Source organism: Loxodonta africana, chromosome X (genome assembly GCF_030014295.1).
Source record: "Loxodonta africana isolate mLoxAfr1 chromosome X, mLoxAfr1.hap2, whole genome shotgun sequence".
NCBI lineage: Eukaryota > Metazoa > Chordata > Mammalia > Proboscidea > Elephantidae > Loxodonta > Loxodonta africana.
In genome coordinates this window covers 35,806,246-35,828,742 of record NC_087369.1, presented here as the reverse complement: position 1 = coordinate 35,828,742, position 22,497 = coordinate 35,806,246, and the positions used below count along the sequence as shown (strand labels likewise).

General features: G+C 40.7%; 1 protein-coding gene across 1 annotated transcript in view; it reads left to right on the top strand.

The window, feature by feature from the left end:
- The window catches only part of DMD (dystrophin), a 1,889,362-nt gene that overhangs the window by 1,085,155 nt on the left and 781,710 nt on the right, over positions 1 to 22,497 (top strand). The window contains exon 45 of the mRNA XM_010599731.3: positions 2,093 to 2,201. Coding sequence (XP_010598033.2) covers positions 2,093 to 2,201 — 109 coding nt within the window. The remainder of the gene's footprint in view (positions 1 to 2,092; positions 2,202 to 22,497) is intronic.

Genomic DNA, 22,497 nt, shown 5'->3' with positions numbered 1-22,497 from the left:
TGATTTAAGGTTCTATTTTCTTAATTTTCCCAAGGATGATACATATCTAGTCCATTCTAGAAGCTTACGTAGTTCACTAGGTACAAGGGATGCCTTAGGCTTTGGTCCTAGACAAGCAGCATCAGCTTCACATGGGAAATTGTTAGTGATGCAAATTATCAGGCCCTACTCAAGACCTGTAAGGAGCCCTGGTGGCGCAATGGTTAAGCACTGGGCTGCTAACTGAAATGTTGGCGGTTCAAACCCCCCCCCCCAGCGACTCGTTAGGAGAAAGACCTCGCGATCTACTCCCATAAAAATTACAGCCAAGAAAACTTTCTGAGGCAGTTCTACCCTGTTACATGGGGTTGCTACTAGTCAGAATCAACTCGGCAGCACCTAACAACAACTGAATCCAAAACTCGGGAACCAGAACCCCACAAGGTCTGCAGGTGATTTTGATGATCCTAAAGTATGAGAACCACTGTTCTAAGCCATTAGGGCTCAATTCTCTCTTAGAACCTGTTGAGGAGGGTTGCCTGAGAGCCTTGCAGTTCTCTGCTTCAGGCCAGTGGGAAGGGAAAGAGCGGAGATACCTCACTCGTGTTTTAAACGCCTCCACCCAGAATTCACAGACATCACATCTGCTCACATTCTATAGCAAGAATTAATCACATGCCCTCTCGTGGTGTGCTGGTGCCTGTTTGCGTCAGGTTGTATGGGCCTCTTGTTAAATTTTCCGGAATTTTGTGAGTCACTTGACATTATGTTGGTAGCTTGAAATCGGCCATGGTGTATTTACACCACGGAAACTGGAAAACACCAAAATTAGGTTGGTTTTTTGTTGTTGTTGTTGGTTTCGAGACAGCTAGTTGGTAAGCATGTGCCCTCACACCAGTGGCCATATCTGAAAGCAAGAAGATCTGGGAAATACGGTTCTTGGCTTGATAACTAGCTCTGAAAACAAAAAACCTACACTCAGAAAGGGAAGGCAAGAGTTTTTGATAGATGGATAAATCACTGTCTCTTCTCAACCTCCTCACGGCCAGCCAAGAGTGTTCATTTATGAGCTCGTCAAAGTTAAGGCCTAAGTCCCTGGCCATGGAATATCCTTTTTCCAAGTAGAAACTCACTGACTCATATGGAAATTCAGCCTCTAAACATCGTTGTTTAAGTTCCCCACCCTTGTTACTGCACCTTTGAATTATCTCAGGAAATTAAAAAAAATGATAATGATGCGTGAGCCCCTGTCACAGATTGGGTTCCGTGGGAAGCAGACTCTAAGGTGGAGTTGAGTCTACAGGGTATTTATTAGGGAGTGTCTTTGGAATCCATACCTGTGGAAAGGAGGGAGAGGCAGCAGGGTTGGGCAGAGGGAGAAGTCCAACTCTGAGACAAGCTCCACAACAGACTTGTCTGTAGTTCAAGGGACCCTTTAAAGTTGTCTTGCTTTGAGCCAAATTGGCAAGGCATTTATACCCTCACCTTGATCAGTTGTTCGATGAAGGCTGCCGTGGGAAGGGCATAGCCTTGGGTGAGACAGCTCTCTGTAGCTGAGGCAGTCCCTGAAGGGACTGACAACTGAAAGATGTCTATTGACAGCATTTCCACGACCCAGGACAAGAAGTCCTTCCTTGAAGGGTACTCTGGTCAGCATACCCCCATGTCCACCACAGCCTTTCCCTTCAAAATATTCTTATATAGTTGGTCTGAGGTGGAGCCGTGCATTAGTGTTATTTTTTAAAGTTCTCTGCATGAATCTAGAGCCCAGCCACACTAGTTACTATTTAAGAATCAAGCCAACTGCTAAGAGGGGACTATTTTTTGCTTCTTCGTTTGTTTTGCTTTCACGAATTCTTGAACTCTCTACTTCCTTTAAATGAAATTGTGCCTGTAGCAGAAGGCTGTATGCAGCAAGTGATCAATAAATATTTGTAGGGATGTTGACTCAAATAATTATAATTTCTTTGAAAGGAATTCTACCCAGAAAAATCAATTTAGAAATAAAATATAAATGCAATAATGTATTTACAATATGAATTAATAACTTTGTGAAGTACATTATCTTTGAAGTGATAATCATATAAGTAACATGTATGCTTTTCTGTTAAAGAGGAAGTTAGAAAACCTGAGCTCTGAGTGGAAGACGGTAAACCATTTACTTCAAGATCTGAGGTCAAAACAGCCTGGCCTAGCTCTTGGACTGACCGCTGTTGGAGCCTGTAAGTACATTGGATCACATCCTCTTAGGCTGTGGCCATTTGATTTTAAGCATGACTGTGAGGTAACCTTTGAGTGAAAGAGAAAAGTTGTTCTGATTGTGAAGACAGTGATAAACCTTTGCGTTATTTATTATCTTAAAGTAGGTTCGCTGGAAACAGAGCCTGATCTGGAGTGTTGTATGAAAAAGGTATATTGGAGAGTGTTCTTTGGAGATACAACTACAAGGAAGAGAGGAATGTAGTGTTGGACAATGGGAGAGGCTGAAGTGTGACTGGCTGCAACAAAGGCCTCAGCAGATCTTATAGGAGCCTTAGAGCTGGGCTGGCAGTCCCTGGGTAGTGCAAACAGTTAACATGCTGGGGTGCTAACAAAAAGGTTGACAGTTGGAGTCCACCCAGGGGCACCTTAGAAGAAAGGCCTGGTGATCTCTTTCCAAAAAAATCAGCCATTGAAAACCCTATGGAGCACAGTTCCACTCTGATACGCACCTGGTCACCATGAGTCAGAATCGACTCTAAGCCTGCTAGGTTTGGTTTTGGAGCTGGGCTGGCTCTGCAGATATGTCCTAAATTGAAGGATAAAGAGCTGGCCTTGTAGTCCTGAATCAGCCAGTCTTTGACCACGGGCTACACCCTGGGAGGTGAGCAAGACCTTGAATGAGTTTTCTGTGTCCTAAGGAAATCCCCAGTGAGGAATACAATCAATGGCCAGTATTCAGCAATAGGGAATGGGTGTGTTGACCCTGAAGAAGGGATCAGGATGGAGGACCACAGTATCCACTAACACTAAATGCGTGAGGAGTCCATCTCAAGCAATACTATATCATTTAGACTGTATTCTTTAAATATGCCTGTAAAAATCACAGGAACAACAGAAACATAAACAGTCTACCTAAAACTTCTCTCTGCCCCATTAGAAGGCAATTTTAAGAGCTCTGCCATTTTTAGTTTGAGGAAAAGAACAACTGCGATTACCGTGAGCAGACTTGGGGTAGAAATGTTGCTTCGTTTAGCTATGTCTTAACTTTTGTTTTTACTGTGTATTTTCTATTTTATTTCACGTTTTATTTATTTGTTGGGTAGAAAATGTACATAAAATCTCACTGGCTTTGACTCTCAGGGGAATGAAGCCAGATAATTTCATTGCTGTGTCAATTCCGTAATTAGGCAGAATGAGAAACATCTTTGGGTATTTTGCCTTGTCTACTTTTCAAAGATCAAATGATTAAAGTATTAAAGCATGGTGACTGCCTCTTCATGTAAAGTTGATTTTTTATTTTAAATCAAGTAGGAATATACTGAACTACAAGGATCATAACCAGGGCAACACAGTGATGAGTCAAAAGAGCCACAAATACTGCTTGGTTTAAAAGAGGCCATACAATCTGGGGACAGTGCACCCCATGTGCCCTGTAGGCTTTCTGAGAAGTCATCAGATTTAGATTTAATGACATTAGAGACTTGAAAAAGATGCACAAGCATTCCTTTGTTTCTTTTTTATTTTTTTGGTCCATCTGGGACACTAAAATTGCTATATCAGGATTTATATTCAGCTTGTTATATCAGTCTTATTTCTTTTTACAAGCTGGAATTTCTGGTTTCCTCAGCACATATGCATAGTTTGTCCCTATATAATCATTTATTGGTGTTTGTTCTCTAGCTGTCTCTGATATGTTCTGCCTCAGACCCCCTAGCCCTGTGAAGAGACTATGTGCCAGTGATTTCTTTATAAGTTTTTGGACTCTGAATTTATGGATTTATGCCCCCTGCCCCCACTTTATACATGTTAGCCACTGTATACATGGCTGGGAGTTTCCAAAACCAGGGCTCAGAATCCATTTAATCCCTAATGTACCAAAATATAACATGAAAGTTCATTTAAACTTCCTGTGCTGCATTTCAGCAGCATATATATTCATCTGCTTAATAAATGTTTCTTGACTCACCCTATTGTAAAATGGGCAAAGGACTTGAATAGACATTTCACCAAAGAGGACATTAGAATGGCCACCAAACACATGAAAAGATGCTCAGCGTCATTAGTCATTAGAGAGATGCAAATCAAAACCACAATGAGATACGCTTTCACTCCCACATGGATGGCTAAGATTAAAAAAAAAAAAACAGAAAATAGTAAATGTTGGTGAGGATGTGGAGTAATTGTAACCCTCATGTCTTAGGCTAGGTTCCCCAGAGAAGTAAAACGAGTACAGCGTATAAATATATAAAAGACAGATTTATGTCAAAGAAACAGCTCACGAGATTGTAGAGGCTGGAATGTCCCAAGTTCATGGATTAGGACAGAGTCTTCTCCCAGTTTGCGTAGCTGCAGGGGCTGATGAACCCAAGATTGGCAGGTCAGAAAGCAGGGGTCTTGCTCATAGGCTGTGAACATCAATGAATCCCAAGATTGCCAGGCAAGACTGCAGGGCTTCCCCTGATTCATGTAGCTGCAGGAGCTGGCAAACCCAAGACTGGCAGGTCAGAAAGCAGGGCTCCACAAAGCAGAATGAAGAATGCCAAAGACACAAGGTAATTATGAGCCCAAAAGACAGAAAGGGCCACATAAACCAGAGACTACATAAGCCTGAGACCAGAAGAACTAGATGGAGCCTGGCTACGACTGATGACTGCCCTGACAGGGAACACAACAGAAAAGCCCTGAGGGAGCAGGAGAGCAGTGGGATGTAGACCCCAAATTCTTGTAAAAAGACCAGACTTAATGGTCTGACTGAGACTAGAAGGACCCCAGAGTTCATGGTCCCCAAACCTTCTGTTAGCCCAAGACAGGAACCATTCCCAAAGCCAACTCTTCAGACAGGGATTGGACTGGACTGTTGTTGTTGTTGTTAGGTGCCATCGTTCCAACTCATAGCGACCCTATGCGCAACAGAACGAAACACTGCCTGGTCCTAAGCCATCCTTACAATCGTTGTTATGCCTGAGCTCATTGTTGCAGCCACTGTGTCAATCCACCTCGTTGAGGGCTTCCTCTTTTCCGCTGACCCTGTACTCTGCCAAGCGTGATGTCCTTCTCCAGGGACTGATCCCTCCTGACACCATGTCCAAAGTATGTAAGACGCAGTCTCACCATCCTTGCCTCTAGGGAGCATTCTTTCCTATCTTTTCAATGACCTCTTGCTTTTTTCATGTATGCTATACTTTTTTTTTTTTTTTTTGGTGTCATTCCACAATTCATCTGGTCTTTGGTCACTAGTGTTCGATGCATCAAATGTATTCTTCAGATGGTCTCTAAATTCAGGTGGGATATGCTCAAGGTCATATTTTGGCTCTCGTGGACTTGCTTTGATTTTCTTCAGTTTCAGCTTGAACTTGCATATAAGCAATTGATGGTCTGTTCCACAGTTGGCATCTGACCTTGTTCTGACTGATGATATTGAGCTTTTCCATCATCTCTTTCCACAGATGTAGTCAATTTGATTTCTGTGTGTTCCATCTGGCGAGGTCCATGTGTATAGCGTCGTTTTATGCTGGTGAAAGAAGGTATATGCAACGAAGAAGTCGTAGGTCTTGCAAAATTTTATCATTCGATCTCCAGCATTGTTTCTATCGCCAAGGCCATATTTTCCAAATACTGATCCTTCTTTATTTCCAACTTTCACATTCCAATCACCAGTAATTATCAGTGCATCTTGATTGCATGTTCGTTTGGTCAATTTCAGACTGCAGCAGCTGATAAAAATCTTCTATTTCTTCATCTTTGGCCCTAGTGGTTGGTGCGTAAATTTGAATAATAGTCATATTAACTGGTCTTCCTTGGAGGCGTATAGATATTATCCTATCACTGACAGCGTTGTACTTCAGGATAGATCTTGAAATGTTCTTTTTGACAATGAAAGCAACACCATTCCTCTTCGAGTTGTCATTCCCAGCATAGTAGACTATATGATTGTCTGATTCAAAATGGCCAATACCAGTCCATTTCAGCTCATTAATGCCTAGGATATCGATCTTTATGCATTCCATTTCATTTTTGATGATTTCCAGTTTTCCTAGATTCATACTTCGTACAATCCAGATTCCGATTATTAATGGATGTTTGTAGCTGTTTCTTCTCATTTTGAGTGGCACCACATCAGCAAATGAAGGTCCCGAAAGCTTTACTCCATCCACGTCATTAAGGTCGACTCTACTTTGAGGAGGAGCCCTTCCCCAGTCATCTTTTGAGCACCTTCCAACCTGGGGGGCTCATCTTCCAGCACTATATCAGACAATGTTCTGCTGCTATTCATAAGGTTTTCACTGGCTAATGCTTTTCAGAAGTAGACTGCCGGGTCCTTCTTCCTAGTCTGCCTTAGCCTGGAAGCTCAGCTGAAACCTGTCCTCCATGGGTGGCCCTGCTGGTATCTGAATACCCACGTGTCTGTCAGTTTGTCGTACTGTGGGGGCTTGTGTGTTGCTGTGATGCTGGAAGCTATGCCACCAGTAGACTGGACTGTGGGATAGACAATGATCCTGGTGAAGAATGAGCTTTTTGGATCAAGTAGACACATAAGACTATGTGGGCAACTCCTGTCTGGAGAGGAGGTGAGAGGGCAGAGGGGGTCAGAAGCTGGCTGAATAAACATGAAAATAAAGAGTGGAGGGAGGGAGTGTGCTGTCTCATTAGAGGGAGAGCAACTAGAAGTATATAGCAAGATGTATATAAGTTTTTGTACACTGACTTGGTTTGTAAACTTTTACTTAAGGCACAATAAAAATTAAAAAAAAAAAAAGCAGGGCTCCTTTAACAGGCTGTGAAGATGGACAAATCCCAAGATCGGCTGAGAAGCTGATCGCTCAAATCCCAAGAACTGGAGGTCAGATGAACAGGAGGCAGCCGCAGGACCCAGAGCGACCAAAAAGCCAGAATGTTTGCTTATATTCAGGCAAACGCCATACCCCCAAGGAAACTCCCTTTCAACTGATTGGCTACTCACAGCAGATCTCATCATGGGGATGATCACATATAAACACTGAGAATCATGGCCCAGCCAAGTCAACACACAATCTTAACCATCACACCTTATCCATTGATGGTGGGAATGCAAAATGGTACCACCGTTGTGAAAAACAGTGTGACAGCTCCTGACTACCATATGACCCACTCCTCGGTATATACCCAAAAGTCTTGAAAGCAGAAACTCAAAAAGAGTACATCAGTGTTCATTGTAGCACTATTCACGATAGCCAAAAGGTGGAAACAACCTAAATGCCCATCAACAGATGAATAGATAAATAAAATGTGGTATATGCATATAATGGAATACTACTCAGCCAGAAGGAGAAATGAAGTCTTGATACATGCTACAGTATGAATGGAGCTTGAAGACATTATGTCGAGTGAAATAAGCCAATCACAAAAGGACAAATATTGTATGACCTCACTTATATAAAAGGTCAAGAAAAGGCAAATGTATAGAAACTAAAGTTTATTAGTACTTACCAGGGGCAGGATGGAGGGTGAAAAGGGGGGTTAACAGTGATAGAAAAATCACGTTGATTAAGGGTAGGATTGCACAGCTGATTATTGCAATTGCTGTCAGTAAGTTATACACCTGTAAAAAATTGAATTGGCAAAGCTGTGTGATAGATATATTTACAAAAAAAAAAGTGTAGTTGCTGGGGCTGCTTAAGCCAAACCAAATCAATTGCCGTTGAGTCAATTTTGACTCATAGTGACTGAAAAGACAGAATAGAACTGGCCCATAGGGTTTCCAAGGAGCGGCTCATGAATCTGAACCACCAACCTTCTGGTTAGCAGCCATAGCTCTTAACAACTATGCCACTAGGGCTCCTTATGTACAACCCAAAACCTCATGGGATTTGGTTCCTTGCTTTGGAGGTTTAGGGTCATGGCTTCATGGGACATCCATGATGTGTTTAGTGCTTCTGTTCTGCCTCTTAGCTCATTGCATGGAGCCTGGGGTCTTAAAAGCTTGCAAGCAGCCATCCAAGTCACAAAAATTGGTCTCTATTCACCTGGAGTAACGGAGGAAGGAGAATAAGAAATAGGAGATTGGAATGCATGGCCAATTGCTTCCATGAAGAACTGCCTCCTTTGCCCTGAGACCAGAAGAACTGGATGGTGCCTGACTACCATTGTTGAATAGTTTGATTGAAGATTCCATAGAAGAATCCTGATCAAAAGGGTAAAATGAAGAACAGAATTTCAAATCCTCATCAACTCCAGGCTTTCTGGATCCGTGGAGGCTGAATGAACCCCTGAAACTATTGCCCTGAAATAATCTTTAAACCTTAAACCAGAAATATCCCCTGAAGCCATCTTAAAACCAAACAATAGTTTAGCTTAACTAGCAAAAAATGATCTACCTTGAACATTGTGCTCTTTAGGAACTATCTATATGGTATCAAATTGACAGCAGCAGCCCAAAAGATTAGATAGGAACCTTAAGGGACAGTGAGTTTGTGTTAATGAGGGAGGAACAACTGAGAAAAACAGTGTGAGAATGGCTGCACAACTAGAAGAATGTAATCAGTGTCACTAAATGGTACACGTGGAGCCCTGGTGACATAGTGGTTAAGAGATTGGCTGCTATCCCAAAGGTTGCAGCTCTAATCCACCAATCGCTCCTTGGAAACCCTATGGTGTAGCTTTGCCCTGTCCTATTGGGTGTCTATGAGAAAGAAGCAACTTGAAAGCAACAGGTTTTTTTTTTTAATTGTACATTTAGAAACTGTTGAATTAGTGTATGTTTCACTGTGTATATTCTCAACAACAAAATAAATAAAATTTAGGAAACAAAAATGTTTATTGAGCAACTTCTATGTATTGTGCTGAGAATATAGCATAAAAAAGATAAAGTCCCTACTCTTTTGAAACATGGAAACCCTGGTGACATAGTGGTTAAGTGCTATGGATGCTAACCAAAGGGTTGGCAGTTCAAATCCGCCAGGCACTCCTTGGGAACTCTATGGGGCAGTTCTACTCTGTCCTATAGGGTCGCTATGAGTTGGAATCGACTCGATGGCACTGGGTTTCGTTTTTTTCTTATGAAACATATATTATTCTATTTGAAGAGAAAGACAATGAACAAATAAAGAAAAATGCATAATATCTCAATGTTGATAACTGCTACAGAGTGTTTTTCACAGATTGAAAAATGAGTGCTTGTTAGAAAGGCAGAATCTCAGACCCCACCCTAGACCCACTGAGCCAGAATCTGCAGTTTAAAAGGATCACCAAGTGATTCATGTGCACAGTGAAATCTAAGAAACGCAGATATAGAGAACAACAAAGCAGGGTAAGAGGGGAAGGGAGTGGAGATAGTGACATTTTTATCCATACTTTGGTCCGGGGGCTTTTCTATTAAGAAAATGTTTGAAGGAAATGAGGGAGTGAGCCATGTGTATGCCTGGGGGGCAAGTATTCCAGGCAGAGAGATAAAAACAAGGGCTATGTCCCTGAGGCAGGAGCAGGATGGAGTAGTATCAAGGAGACAAGTGAGACTAGCGCAAGAGTTAGGGGAGGAGTGATAGAAGCAGGAGAGAGAGACATATTCCACATCTCTTGCCCTACTTCCTCCTCTCTCACAACTGAATCTCATCCCCCCTGCTCCTCCTTGCCCTCTTCCTACTCTCTCCACATTCCTACCAGTAGGGAGAGTCTGAAAGGGCTCTCCATTCCACACTACTGGTGATAGCTGGTGGGGTTGGAGCAAGAGAGCTGGAGAAGAACTGAGGGACAAAAAAAAGTTTCTCAAAAGCAAAGGCTTTTCATCCCATATAGCAGACTAAGATTCAATTGCACATTTGCAAGTTCAAGTTGAAGCTGAGGAAAATGAAAACAAGTTCGCAAGAAACAAAACATGACCTTGCATATATCCCACCTGAATTTGGAGACCATCTCAAGAATAGATTTGATGCATTGAACACTAATGACTGAAGACTAGACGAGTCGTGGAATGACATCAAGGACCTCCCACATGAAGAAAGCAAAAGGTCATTAAAAAGACAGGAAAGAAAGAAAAGACCAAAATGGATGTCAGAAGTGACTTAGAAACTTGAATGTAGCATAGCTAAAGCAAATGGAAGAAATGTATTAAAAGAGTTGAACAGAAGATTTCAAAGGGTGGCTTGAGAAGACAAAGTAAAGTACTATAATAGAATATGCAAATACCTGAGGTTCGAAAACCAAAAGGGAAGAACACCCTTGACATTTCTCAAGCGGAAAGAACTGAAGAAAGAATTCAAGCCTTGAGTTGCAATTTTGAAGGATTCTTCAGGGAAAATATCGAATGGCACAGAAAGCATCAAAAGAAGAGGGAAGGAATATACACAGTCACTGTACCAAAAAGAATTGATCGGTATTCAACCATTTCAGGAGGTAGCATATGACTGAGAACTGATGGTATTGAAGGAAGCAGTTCAAGCTGCACTGAAGGCACTGGCGAAAAACAAGGCTCCAAGGAATTCCAGGAATTGATGGAATACCGATTGAGATGTTTCAACAAATGGATGCAGCCCTGGAGGTGCTCACCTGTCTATGCCAAGAAATTTGGAAGACAGCTACCTGGCCAACTGCCTGGAAGAGATTCCTATTTATGCCCATTCCAAAGAAAGGTGATCCAACAGGATGCAAAAATTATTGAACGATATCATTAATATCACACTCAAGTAAAATTTTGCTGAAGATAATTCAAAAATGGTTGCAGCAGCACATGACAGGGAGCTGTCAGAAATTCAAGCTTAAAAGAGGACGTGGAATGAGGGATATCATTGCTGATGTCAGATGGATCTTGACTGAAAGCAAGATATTTACCTGTGGTTTTCTTGACTATCCAAAGGCATTCAACTGTGTGGATCATAACAAATTACGGATAGCATTGTGAAGAATGGGAATTCAAGAACACTTAATCATGTTCACGAGGAACCTGTACATGGACCAAGAGACAGTCGTTCAAACAGAACAAAGTGATACTGCTTGGTTTAAAATCAGGAGAAGTGTGCATCAAGGTTGTAATCCTTTCAGCAAACTTATTCAATATATGCGCTGAGCAAATAATCCGAGAAACTGGACTATATGAAGAACGCGGCATCGAGATTGGTGAAAGACTCATTAACAACCTGTGATATGCAGATGACACAACTTGCTTGCTGAAAGTGAAAAGGACTTGAAGCACTTGCTAATGAAAATCAAAGACTATAGCCTTCAGTATGGATTACACCTCAACATAAAAAAAGCAAAAATCCTCACAACTGGACCAATAAGCAATCTCATGGTAAATGAAGAAAAGATTGACGTTGCCAAGGATTTCATTTTACTTGGATCCACAATCAACACCCATGGAAGCAGCAGTCAAGAAATTAAATGAGGTACTGCATTGGGCAAATCTGCTTTCAAAAATCTCTTTAGAGTGTTGAAAAACAGAGATGTCACTTTGAGGACTAATGCGCACCTGACCCAAGCCATCATATTTTCAGTTGCCTCATACGTATGTGAAAACTGGACAATGAATGCTGAAGACTGAAGAAGGATTGATATCTTTGTATTATGGCGTTGGCGAAGAATATTCAACATACCATGGACTACCAGGAGGACAAACAAATCTGTCTTGGAAGAAATACAGCCTTGCTCCTTGGAAGCAAGGGTGGTGAGAATTTGTCTCACGTAGTTTGGACGTACTGTCAGGAAGGACCGCTCTCTGGAAAAGGACATCATGCTTGATACGGTAGGAGGACAGTGAAAATGAGGAAGACCCTCAACAAGACGAATAGACATAGTGGCTGCAACAACGGCTCAAACATAGTAAGGATTGTGAGGATGACACAGGACTGGGCAGTGTTTTGTTCTGTTGTACATATATGGTCATTACGAGTCGGAATTGACTGGACGGCACCTAACAATGACAACAATAGCAGACTGATACAGAGCTGGGCAAAAAGTAAAAATATTAAGTAGACAAATGTTGAAGGAAAAGAATTAGTACAGAGTCAGTTAGACCCAGAGCTGCCTTTCTTCCAATAAATCTTTTTTTCTTTAACAAGGTGGTTTTACCACCAGAATTCCTTATATTCTTAACTTCCTGACTTACAGAAGTAAAAAGGAATATATATACACATACTTGCTTTACTCTCATATGAAATTAATCTGAAATACATGCAATTTTAAAAGAAAATCTGATTTGTAATATGGTTCTGATATATGATTATTACTTTGTGTACTGCATTATACTACAATATAATTTACAATTCATCATAATATGTTTATTTTCATTGAAATCCTACTACTTTACTAGCTGCTTTTATGTATTTGTCTATATTCTCAGAATAATTGCAAAGTACATACAGTTATATCCAATTTGTTTTTAAGGTAAGGAACATAAAACTTAGGGGAAATAGCCAGATTAAGGCCACACAGCTGAGAAGAAACAGCGCCAAGATTCCAATCCAGGTGTGTCAGGCTCCAAAATCTGTGTTTTGTTTTGATTTTTCCTGTGCTTTGCACTATCTCTCTATCTGAGAACCTAATGGAAATTACAGTTATGGAGGCAGCTAGCCAGCAATGTTATTTAACTCAATCTTGGATATATGGGAGTAAAAGTGATGTAGTATGTTTCTGTGTCTTTTCCACTTAAGGGAGTTGAAGATATCAGTTTACTCCATTTGAATTTCTTAGAACCATACAACACTGAACCTGGAATATCATTAAGATTATCATCTGGTCAAATAAATAGTCTTCTTTTATATGTGTAAAAACTGAGACCCAAAATGCTTTTTTTCTATATATATATATATAATATATGTATATATTTGTTGTTGTTAGGTGCCATCGAGTCAGTTCCAACTCATAGCCACCCTACGTATAACAGAACAAAATACTCCCAAGTCCTGTGCCATCCTCACAATTGTTATGCTTGAGCCCATTGTTGGAGCTACAGTGTCAATCCATCTCGTTGAGGGTCTTCCTCTTTTTTGCCGATCCTCTTCTTTATCAAGCGTGATGTCCTTCTCCAGGGACTGATCCCTCCTGATAACATGTCCAAAGTATGTGAGACATAGTCTCGCCATCCTTGCTTCTAAGGAGCATTCTGGTTGTACTTCTTCCAAGACAGATTTGTTCGTTCTTTTGGCAGTCCATGGTATATACAATATTCTTCACCAACACCATAATTCAAAGGCATCAATTCTTATTCAGTCTTCTTTATTCATCCTCCAGCTTTCTCATGCATAGGAGGCAATTGAAAACGCCATGACTTGGGTCAGGTGCACCTTAGTCTTCAAGGTGACATCTTTGCTTTTCAACACTTTAAAGAGATCTTTTGCAGCAGATTTGCCCAATGCACTGTGTCTTTTGATTTCTTGACTGCTATTTTTTACTTCCATGGATGTTGATTGTGGATCCAAGTAAAATGAAATCCTTGATAATGTCAATCTTTTCTTCATTTATGATGAGGTTGCTTATTGGTCCAGTTGTGAGGATTTTTGTTTTCTTTATGTTGAGGTGTAATCCATACTGTGTAAGCTGTGGTCTTTGATCTTCATTAGTAAGTGCTTCAAGTCTTCACTTTCAGCAAGCAAGGTTGTGTCATCTGTATAACGCAGGTTGTTAATGAGTCTTCCTCCAGTCCAGACGCCCCGTTCTTCTTCATATAGTCCAGCTTCTCAGATTATTTGCTCAGCATAAAGGTTGAATAAATATGGTTAAAGGATATATATACTTTTACACTAAGCCAAGCTGCCTCGTGGCTACTTCCTTATATGACATAATATGATAGGATGTTCCTACCAGAGCTATTTGTATAAATTGTTTCAATTTGCAAGGCAAATACGCATGCTGGGGGGAGAAAAACTTTTTTGCAATTTTGTTGCTTGAATACCTGGGTTAGCTATTGCTGCATGAAAACATCCCAAAACTTAATGGCTTAAAATAAGAGTCATTTATTTGCTCAGGATTATGTGGGTCTGCTATTTGGGAGTGATTAGCTGAATAGTTATCCTGCCAGTCTTGCTTGGAGTCACTCATGTGGTGGTAGTCATCTGGCAACTCAGCTAGGGCTTTACCAAGTACAGTCCCATTGACTTCTACTCATGGCAACCCCATGTATGTCAGAGTAGAACAGTGCTCCATTGAGTTTTCAGTGGCTGATTTTTCAGAAGTAGATCATTGGCCTTTCTTCCTGTACTCCTCTAAAGCATGCTAACCCTTTTTGATACCCAGAGACTCCCAACTGGGGCTAGATGGTCTAAAATGAAACTCACTGTAATGTCTGACAGCTGACTGTTGGCTTGGGAAACGTTGGTTCTTCACAAGGCCTCTCATCTTCCAGTAGGTTAGACTGGACTCCATTATATAGTGTTCTCAGGGCAGTACTCCAATAGGGTGCGAATGGAAGTTGCATCAAGTCAGCTCCCAGCTCATGAAGACCCTGTACACAGCAGAACAAAATGCTTTCTGGTGGATGTCCAGGCACTTCCTAATCCGGAAGTGCCACTGAAACTTATTCAGCATCAAAGCGATATGTGAGCCTCCACTGACAGATGAGTGGTAGCTCTACACGAGGTGCATTAGCCAGGAATCCAACAAGTTCTCCCACATGCATGGCAAGAGTTCTACCACTGAACTACCACTGCCCTCGTAGGGAGAATAGCCATGTTTATGTGAAGTTCTCCTGGAGACTCTCAGAAACTCTTAGGGAGACAGAACTTTGCATGGATCCAAAGGCCTGCATGGGCAGATGGAGGCAAAAAGCCAGCAAATCTGGTTGTAAATGTCAGTGAATCCTTTCTTAGCCACAAGCTGCTAGTCTTGGAAACATTCACGTTCTATGATACCCGATTTAACATTTTTGAAAGAAATTGCATATAGAAAATACTTAATGCGAAGGCCCTAAGTCAGAATATTTGAGTTTTTCAAATGTCTCAGGGTAATAATATGAAGTATATGACCATTATATACAGATATATAGAAGTGCCAGTTAATAGAGGTTTCTACTTGATTAAACACTGATAAAACCATCTCTTCCTGTAATTAATTTTGGAGAGAGCAAGTCTCAAGTGTAATTAGGAAAGTATTGCATTAGAAGTCAAGAAGCCTAAATTCTAATATTAGTTCTGCTACCAACTAGGTAAGAGATCAGTACACTCTTTCTGTAAAGGGTCAGATATTAAATATTTTCAACTTTGTAGACCATGCAGTCAACTCAGTCATTGGGTCACAAAGACAGCAATAGACAATACATAAACAAATGAGTATGGCTATGCTGTAAGAACACTTTATTTACAGAAATAGGGATGTAGGATAAGGATTTGGCTGTGAGTGTCCTACACATACATATTCCCTCAGCACTTGTCATTCCTATAATCCCTGGGTCCTCTAACTGCAGATACTTGGGGACTTCTCTGGCCACAGGAGGAGATCACCCACGTCAGGGCAGGCTAGAAGTGCTGAGGAGGAAACATTTCTGGAACAGCTTTCAAGCACCAATGGACAGGAGTTGGTGGAAAACATCCAATTTTCCTTACCTCTTAGCTAGAGCAATTCTGAGACATGTTCTATACCAGAGGTCTCCAGTGAGTTGAGGCCCAGTTTCCCACGGTGATAACCTAGCAGGTGATTGTCACACCCTGTGTAGGCTTTCTTTACATTCCCGTCTCATTTCTCTACTCCTCTAAACACAGCTCCCTGGTATCCAAACCAGTGACCAGTTGCCATGGAATCAATTCTGACTCATGGTGACCCCATTTTAACACCCTCAGCTGCTAGCTGAAAGGTTGGAGGTTCCAGTTCACCCAGAGGTGCCTTGGGAGAAAGGCCTGGCAATCTACTTCCAAAAAATCATTCTTTGAAAACCCTATGGAGCACAGTTGTACTCTGACACACATGGGGTTTCCATTCCTGGGATTATCTCCCACCTATTTGTCCTAAAATTCTTGTCTCAAGGTGTATTTCTGGATGAACCTAAATTAAGACAATGAGTCTTGGAATGAATGCTACAGTTAAGCTTTTTCAACAAGTTATGTTGGGATTCTCATTTTGCGGCGAAGAAGATCAAGGGTCTGAAAGATTAAATAATTTGTCCAAGGTTACAAAACTAGTAAGTGATAGAGCTTTTATTCAAAGACAGATCTCTGTGATTCCAAAACTTATGCTATTAATCAGTGTACCATATTGGATCAGTAACTTATTGATCTTTATTTGAACTCTTGAGGGTTGTTTTTAAATTAAATATCAAATATTCAAACAGAAAGTTATTTATGCACTTATTTTTTGAATTTCACTTGTCTCTCTAGTGTTAAATAAGGCATTCCAAGGCCATTTCAATAAGACTTTAAATATCTAGACAGTTTGATAAAAGCATGAGGTTAATTGAAGTATAAATATAATATTGGCATAGTACTATTTATTTGTTTGTTTTAAATTGTAAGAAAACAATTGGTTGTGAAGATGGCCTTCATTCAGTTGTAGTGATCATGAGAGAAGGAAGGAAGGAAGCCAGGAATTGGTTCTCACTTTCTTACTCCCTTCCTGGGTGTCCATTCTTCTCAGAAGGGAGGGGCATCACCCATACTCTTTCCTGTTTCAACTATGCTTCCCAGTGTTGATTGTGCTTCAACTAAACCCTTAGGATAATCCAGATCAATATCAGAGGGGCCAAATCTTCCTCTGCCTCATTAACAGAAGAGTTCCCTGCTGAAAACCCCTAGGGCGTGATTCCACCATGCTTGATTTTATAGTTACAACCTCTAAACATTGAAAATTTGCCCTATGCCTAATACTGTAGGGGTAAGATTCTGTACAAAAAATGTGAAGCTACCTAATCAATTATAATTACAGAAAAAGTAATCAATTTTAGACCCTCCCCAAGATAGTTCAAAGCCTGAGTAACTACAGAGATGTTCTGACTCTTGAAAGTAAAAATTAAAATAAAATCATATTTGTATGAGTTAGTGAGGTGAAGGTGCTTCCAATTTAATGGGACACGTCACGCTGTACAAAGGTAAGTGATGATAGGAAAACACTGTCTGAGGAGGCCACCCTATTGCTCACTTTGACCAGAAGGAAGTCTTTCTGTATAGGCAGGGAGTGTCCCTGTTCCCAAGCCAGTGTGTTTAACAATGTTCCCTGGTTAACGAGGAAGGCTCAACACTGGTGTCATTGTTAACGTCCAAGATAGTAATAGACTGCAAAACTTTGAGTATTTAGATGTTAATTATACCTTTTGTGATGATGAAGTTCCTTTTTTTCTCCCTCTCTTAACGTTTTGGCAGTTTTATTGCTTGGTTACCATCTCTGGTTAGAGCTGTGCTTTGGGGCCTGAACTGGCAAAGGAAGAGAAACTCTAATCCATCATTTCTAATGCTTGTTGGAAGCATTCCTGGAAGCTTCTCTCTCTCTCTCTCTCTCTCTCTCTGTGTGTGTGTGTGTGTGTGTGTGTGTGTGTGTAGAGGAGAAGGCTAACATCAGTGACTGAATAAAGTATTCTGATAATTATGATCATTAGAGATTTTCCAATTATCCATGTCCTCCATTTTAACAGAAATAAAGGGCTACAGTAAAATTGTCTCAACCTCCTTGTATTATATAACCCCCTCCAAAGAAGATCCCTTGCTTGAAAATGTTGAATTTATTGTCAAGGGGAAATTAGAAATATTTAAACATATTCATGAGACTAGGTGCCCCACAGCCCCAGTACGATATTCTTAACATTTCCTAATATTTTGCTGAACTGTTTTAGAATTAAATATAACTTTTCACTCAAAGAAAGAAGTCTGCAAAAGGAAATTGTAGCATTTTTGCACTTAAGTTATAGATTCTAAGATTGCAGTCAGAAAGAATTTTGAGGAGTCATTCATTCTTTCCCACTATCGCCAGCCTCTCTCTCTCTTAGAAGCAATCTTAGGAAGTTAACTGCTTACTCTCTTCTTAAAAAGTCAAGAGTGGTGGTGATTTACCACTGCTGTTATACTCAAGACAAACTTTCAACTGCCTAACCCAAGTTCCACTTACTGTCCTAATTTTTTTTTTTTGGAGAGGGAAAAGAAAATTTCTGCTCACTCTACCTTCAGACAATATCCTTTTGTATTTTTGAAGTCTGTTACTTAATCTGCCTTCAAACTTTCTTTTTCTGGGTTAAACCAGGTGAATCCCATGGCCTGTTAACCAAAGAGCTGTTTCTCAAATGTTTAAACATCTCTGTGATCCCCTTTCCACCCTCCCGAATGTGTTCTCCATATCGTTTTTTCTGATGCTGGCTTCAGAATTGGGCCCAGTTCCATAATTACTGGGCCAGCCATGGCTGCCACATCACAAGGTGAGGGGCAATATCAAGAGCTCTCATAACCCTTCAATAGTTTCCCATTGCTTTTAGAATAAATCTCCAAACCCTTAACATAGCTCGCAAGGCCTACCCTTCCTTCTACATCTTGTTCCACTCTCCATCTTTTTCCTCAAATCCCCGCCTTCTGGCTTCTTTCTGTTCCTTTAGCACATCCACTTCTTCCTACCCTAGGGTTTCCACACTTTCTTAGTTATCTAACGCTGCTATAACAGAAATACTGCGAAGGGTAGCTTAACAAAAAAAAATTATTTTCTCACAGTGTAAGAGGCTAAAAATCCGAATTCAGGGTGCTGGCTCCAGGGGAAGGCCTTCTCTATCTTCTCTAGAGGAAGGTCATTGTCTCTTTGAGCTTCTGCTCCTGGGTGATCTTCATGTGGCTTGGCATCTCTCTTCCTCCATCTCTGCTTCTCTTGCTTGTATCATCTCTTTTATATCTCAAAAGGGATTGACTCAAGATACACCCTAATCCTGCCTCATTAACATAATAAGAATAACCTAATCCTCATGGACATAACCTAATCTTGCCTCATTAATATAACAAACACAACCCATTCACAAATGGGATTATAACCACAGGCAGAGGTTAGGATTTACAACACATATTTTGGGGGGCACAATTCAATACACAACACACACCTACTACTCTCTGACCTTGAAATTTTCCCTGAGCCCCCTGTTGTCATGAGCTGCCTGTGAAAACAACCCCCAACTCACGGTGACCCCACACACAATGGAACAAAGTGCTGCTCAGTCCTGTGGCATCCCCATGTTTGGTTGCGGATCAGATCCTTGTGATCCATAGGGTTTTCACTGGCTGATTTTCAGAAGTAGATCCCCAGGCCTTTCTTCTAGTCCATCTTAGTCTGTAGACTCCACTGAAACCTGTTCAGCATCACAATAACACACAAGCCTCCACTGAAGGACAGAAGCTCTGAGCATCCTATTACATGCTCTTAAAGCATAGTTGCCTTTCTTCATATCTTTATCATTATACTAATTATTAAATAAATTATGTATTTATTTAATATTCATTTTGTTACTAGAATAAGGTTCTTGCCTCTCACTGGTCAAGAATGAGCAGGTAAGGCATGTAGTTTTCCACAGGAACAAAGCTTTATTGAAGAGGCTTGCAAGCAGATACAAGGAGGGCCTAGAGCAATGCATACCCCTGTCTCACAGAACAAAAATGGGCCTAAGTTTTTAAAAGTTCTTGGGTGGGAAAAGATTCATATTTATTCATAGCATAGGCGGGGATATGTTAACTAAGGTGCTTGCACAGCAGCTTTCCAAGGTGGCTCCTGTCCTGGAGGCCTCTGGGATTCATAGCAGGATTTATTATGGGGTGTCGCACCTGCACAGTCTCTCACTCCCCAGGTTTGATTCCCCGGCTGGGGCTGTAGCCCCTCACTGCCCCTGGTGGAAGGTCACACAGCGGTCACAGGTAGATGTTCTGCACATGTCCCTGGGGCTGGTATTCTCCAGCTGCTTCTGAAAGGCAACTTTAAAGAAGTTTGCGGGCCATTTTTAGGTACCCTGCCCCATTGTTCTGGGAAATGGCTTTGTTTCTGCGCCCTGGCCCATTTCTTGTTACTTTGTTTGCAGACTTGGGGGCCCCTCTGTTCCCCGTCTTACTAAGTCTCTAGGTTCCACACTCAACCCCCTACTACCTCCCTGACAGCATAGTCTATTTCTGTTTTACTTGCTTTTCCTCTAACCACACCAGTCTCTTCCCTGTTTCTCAAACAGGCACCCTCCAATCTCAGGGCCTTTGCTCTGTGCCTTAATTTCCTGATAGACTATAAGCTCCATGAAGATCCTATTTCTTGTTTACAAATGTATCTCTAGCTTTTATTCAATAACTAGCACCTACCACTTGTTGAACTAATATTTTTTGACTAAGTGAACAACTAAATGATCAAATAAGTCAACCTTTCAATGTTATAAAGACCAGGGTGGTTAAGTGACTATGCATTTCATTGTTTACTAGCAGGATCTGGACCTAAACCCACTCCTGGGCTCCAGAGTTTGATTTCAGTGCTCTATATTCTTATATATGTGAATTTTTTTTCTGCTTAGATACAGCTGACAGATATGGTTATCTTCACACTCCCAGTAATGAGACCTGATTTTTTTTTAAGACTACGGTATCTATCAAATAAGGATGTGCCATGGTTTGGGAGCAAATCTTGCAGACCAGCTCTAACCCTCATTTCATTCCTTCACTCATTCTTGACTGTGTCGTGATATCCAGTTTGAGAACCTCTGCTCTACATTCTAATACATTGTCTTCCTCTTGGAGCCCTGGTGGTAGTGGTTAAGAGCTATGGCTGCTAACCAAAAGGTCGGCAGCTCATTTTTACTCTGTCCTGTAAGGTCACTATGAGTTGAAATCGACTCACCGGCAACAGGTTTGTTTTTTGAGGGGCTTTATCTTCCTCTTAAAATCCACATAGTTTAGCCCTCCTCTCTTCAAATGTTTAAAATATATTTTAATCTCATTTTCCAAGAGGCGTGCCAGCCTGTGATGAGTTTATTACAAATTCAATTCAACAAGTTTAATATTTGGATAAAATTGGTAACAGCATTAGCAACAACAGTGTCCGAATTGTAATATAATCCTAGAACAGGAAAAAAAGAAAAAAAAAAGTTGAGACTACAATGCTGTCAATTCCTGCTTCAGGGATAACTTTCATAGCCTAAAAAAAAAGAAAAGAAAAATCGTTCCTTTCCAACACTAAAAAGCAGAAACTAAATAGAAAAGTAGGAGACAATATTGAAGTTTTGTTTAGAGAAGTAGGAGACAATATTGAAGTAAAACAAATTAGTCCATCTCCAATGTCACTTCAGTTTCCCAGGTTTATGCTTTCTTCTCAAAGAAATTGATGGGTAAATATATAGTAATAAACTTTCTACACTGTTCTGTTAAAAACAATAAGACTTTCACAGTTAAAGAGATCAACTGTCAAAAATGAGAGAGACGTTCGCTAACGGGCAGTTCTAGAAAAACTGCTGTGACTATCACAAAGCGATTTTTTGCCTATGTCATTTACAATTCTGTGATAAAAGAATGTACGTTTGATGTTTTGAAGCCTATACAGTAGTGCAGAAGAACAGGTCACGTGGAATATACAAAATTCAAGAAATAGAGGTCTTGGGAAAAAGAAACTTTTAGGTTAAACACCTAGCATCTGTTACTTCAAAGTGAACAAGGTCCTTGGGAAAACAAGAAAGGGCATTCTTAAGGGATTAATGAGGTGGGTTTGCAGGGTATATGTAATGATAAGACCCCCAGAACTCTTGGATCATTGTTCAGGGTTCTGGAGAGTTGTTTAATTTTAACAGTTCACTGTGGATTAAAAAGAGAGGAAACCATTTTCCTTCTCGTATCAAAGTGAGTGAGAAAAGCTGTTTGATTGATTATTCGCCTATTTTTAATTCTATGATTTGATGGTAAGCATTTTTGTTTACCGAGTCCAACAAGAACAAAAGAGAAGTCCTATTATGCTTCTTGCTGACTTCTTATTTCTTTAAGGTAGAATGTGTCTTTTTTCCTTTGAACTCACATTTAGTGTTTAACAAATAAGGACATAACTTAGAATTGAATCGTGCACTTTGATTTGAGATTTGTTTTCCAGGTCAGGACCCCGATGCATAAGAAATTTTATTTTTTCCAATACGGCTGGCATCCCCTCCCACCAGATGAAAGACAAACTTGTCTAATAAAGCTTTCAGATTCAATTTGCTCTCTGCATACAGCTGGAGGAATCTCTGGAGGTCACTCACAGCATGTGCTGCAACCCCAACAGAGAGAAGTAATGAAAAGATGCTAGCTAAAAAGCTGACACTACCCCTTCCAACCTCCTTGAATTCAAATATAATAAGCAAGTTTATAGACGCAAGTCTCTGTGATTCTAGGGATTTCCATCTTGATCTCTGACTCCCAGTAACATTTGAATGCGTGGATTTGTATCTATTATCTGAGGGAGTAAATGCTT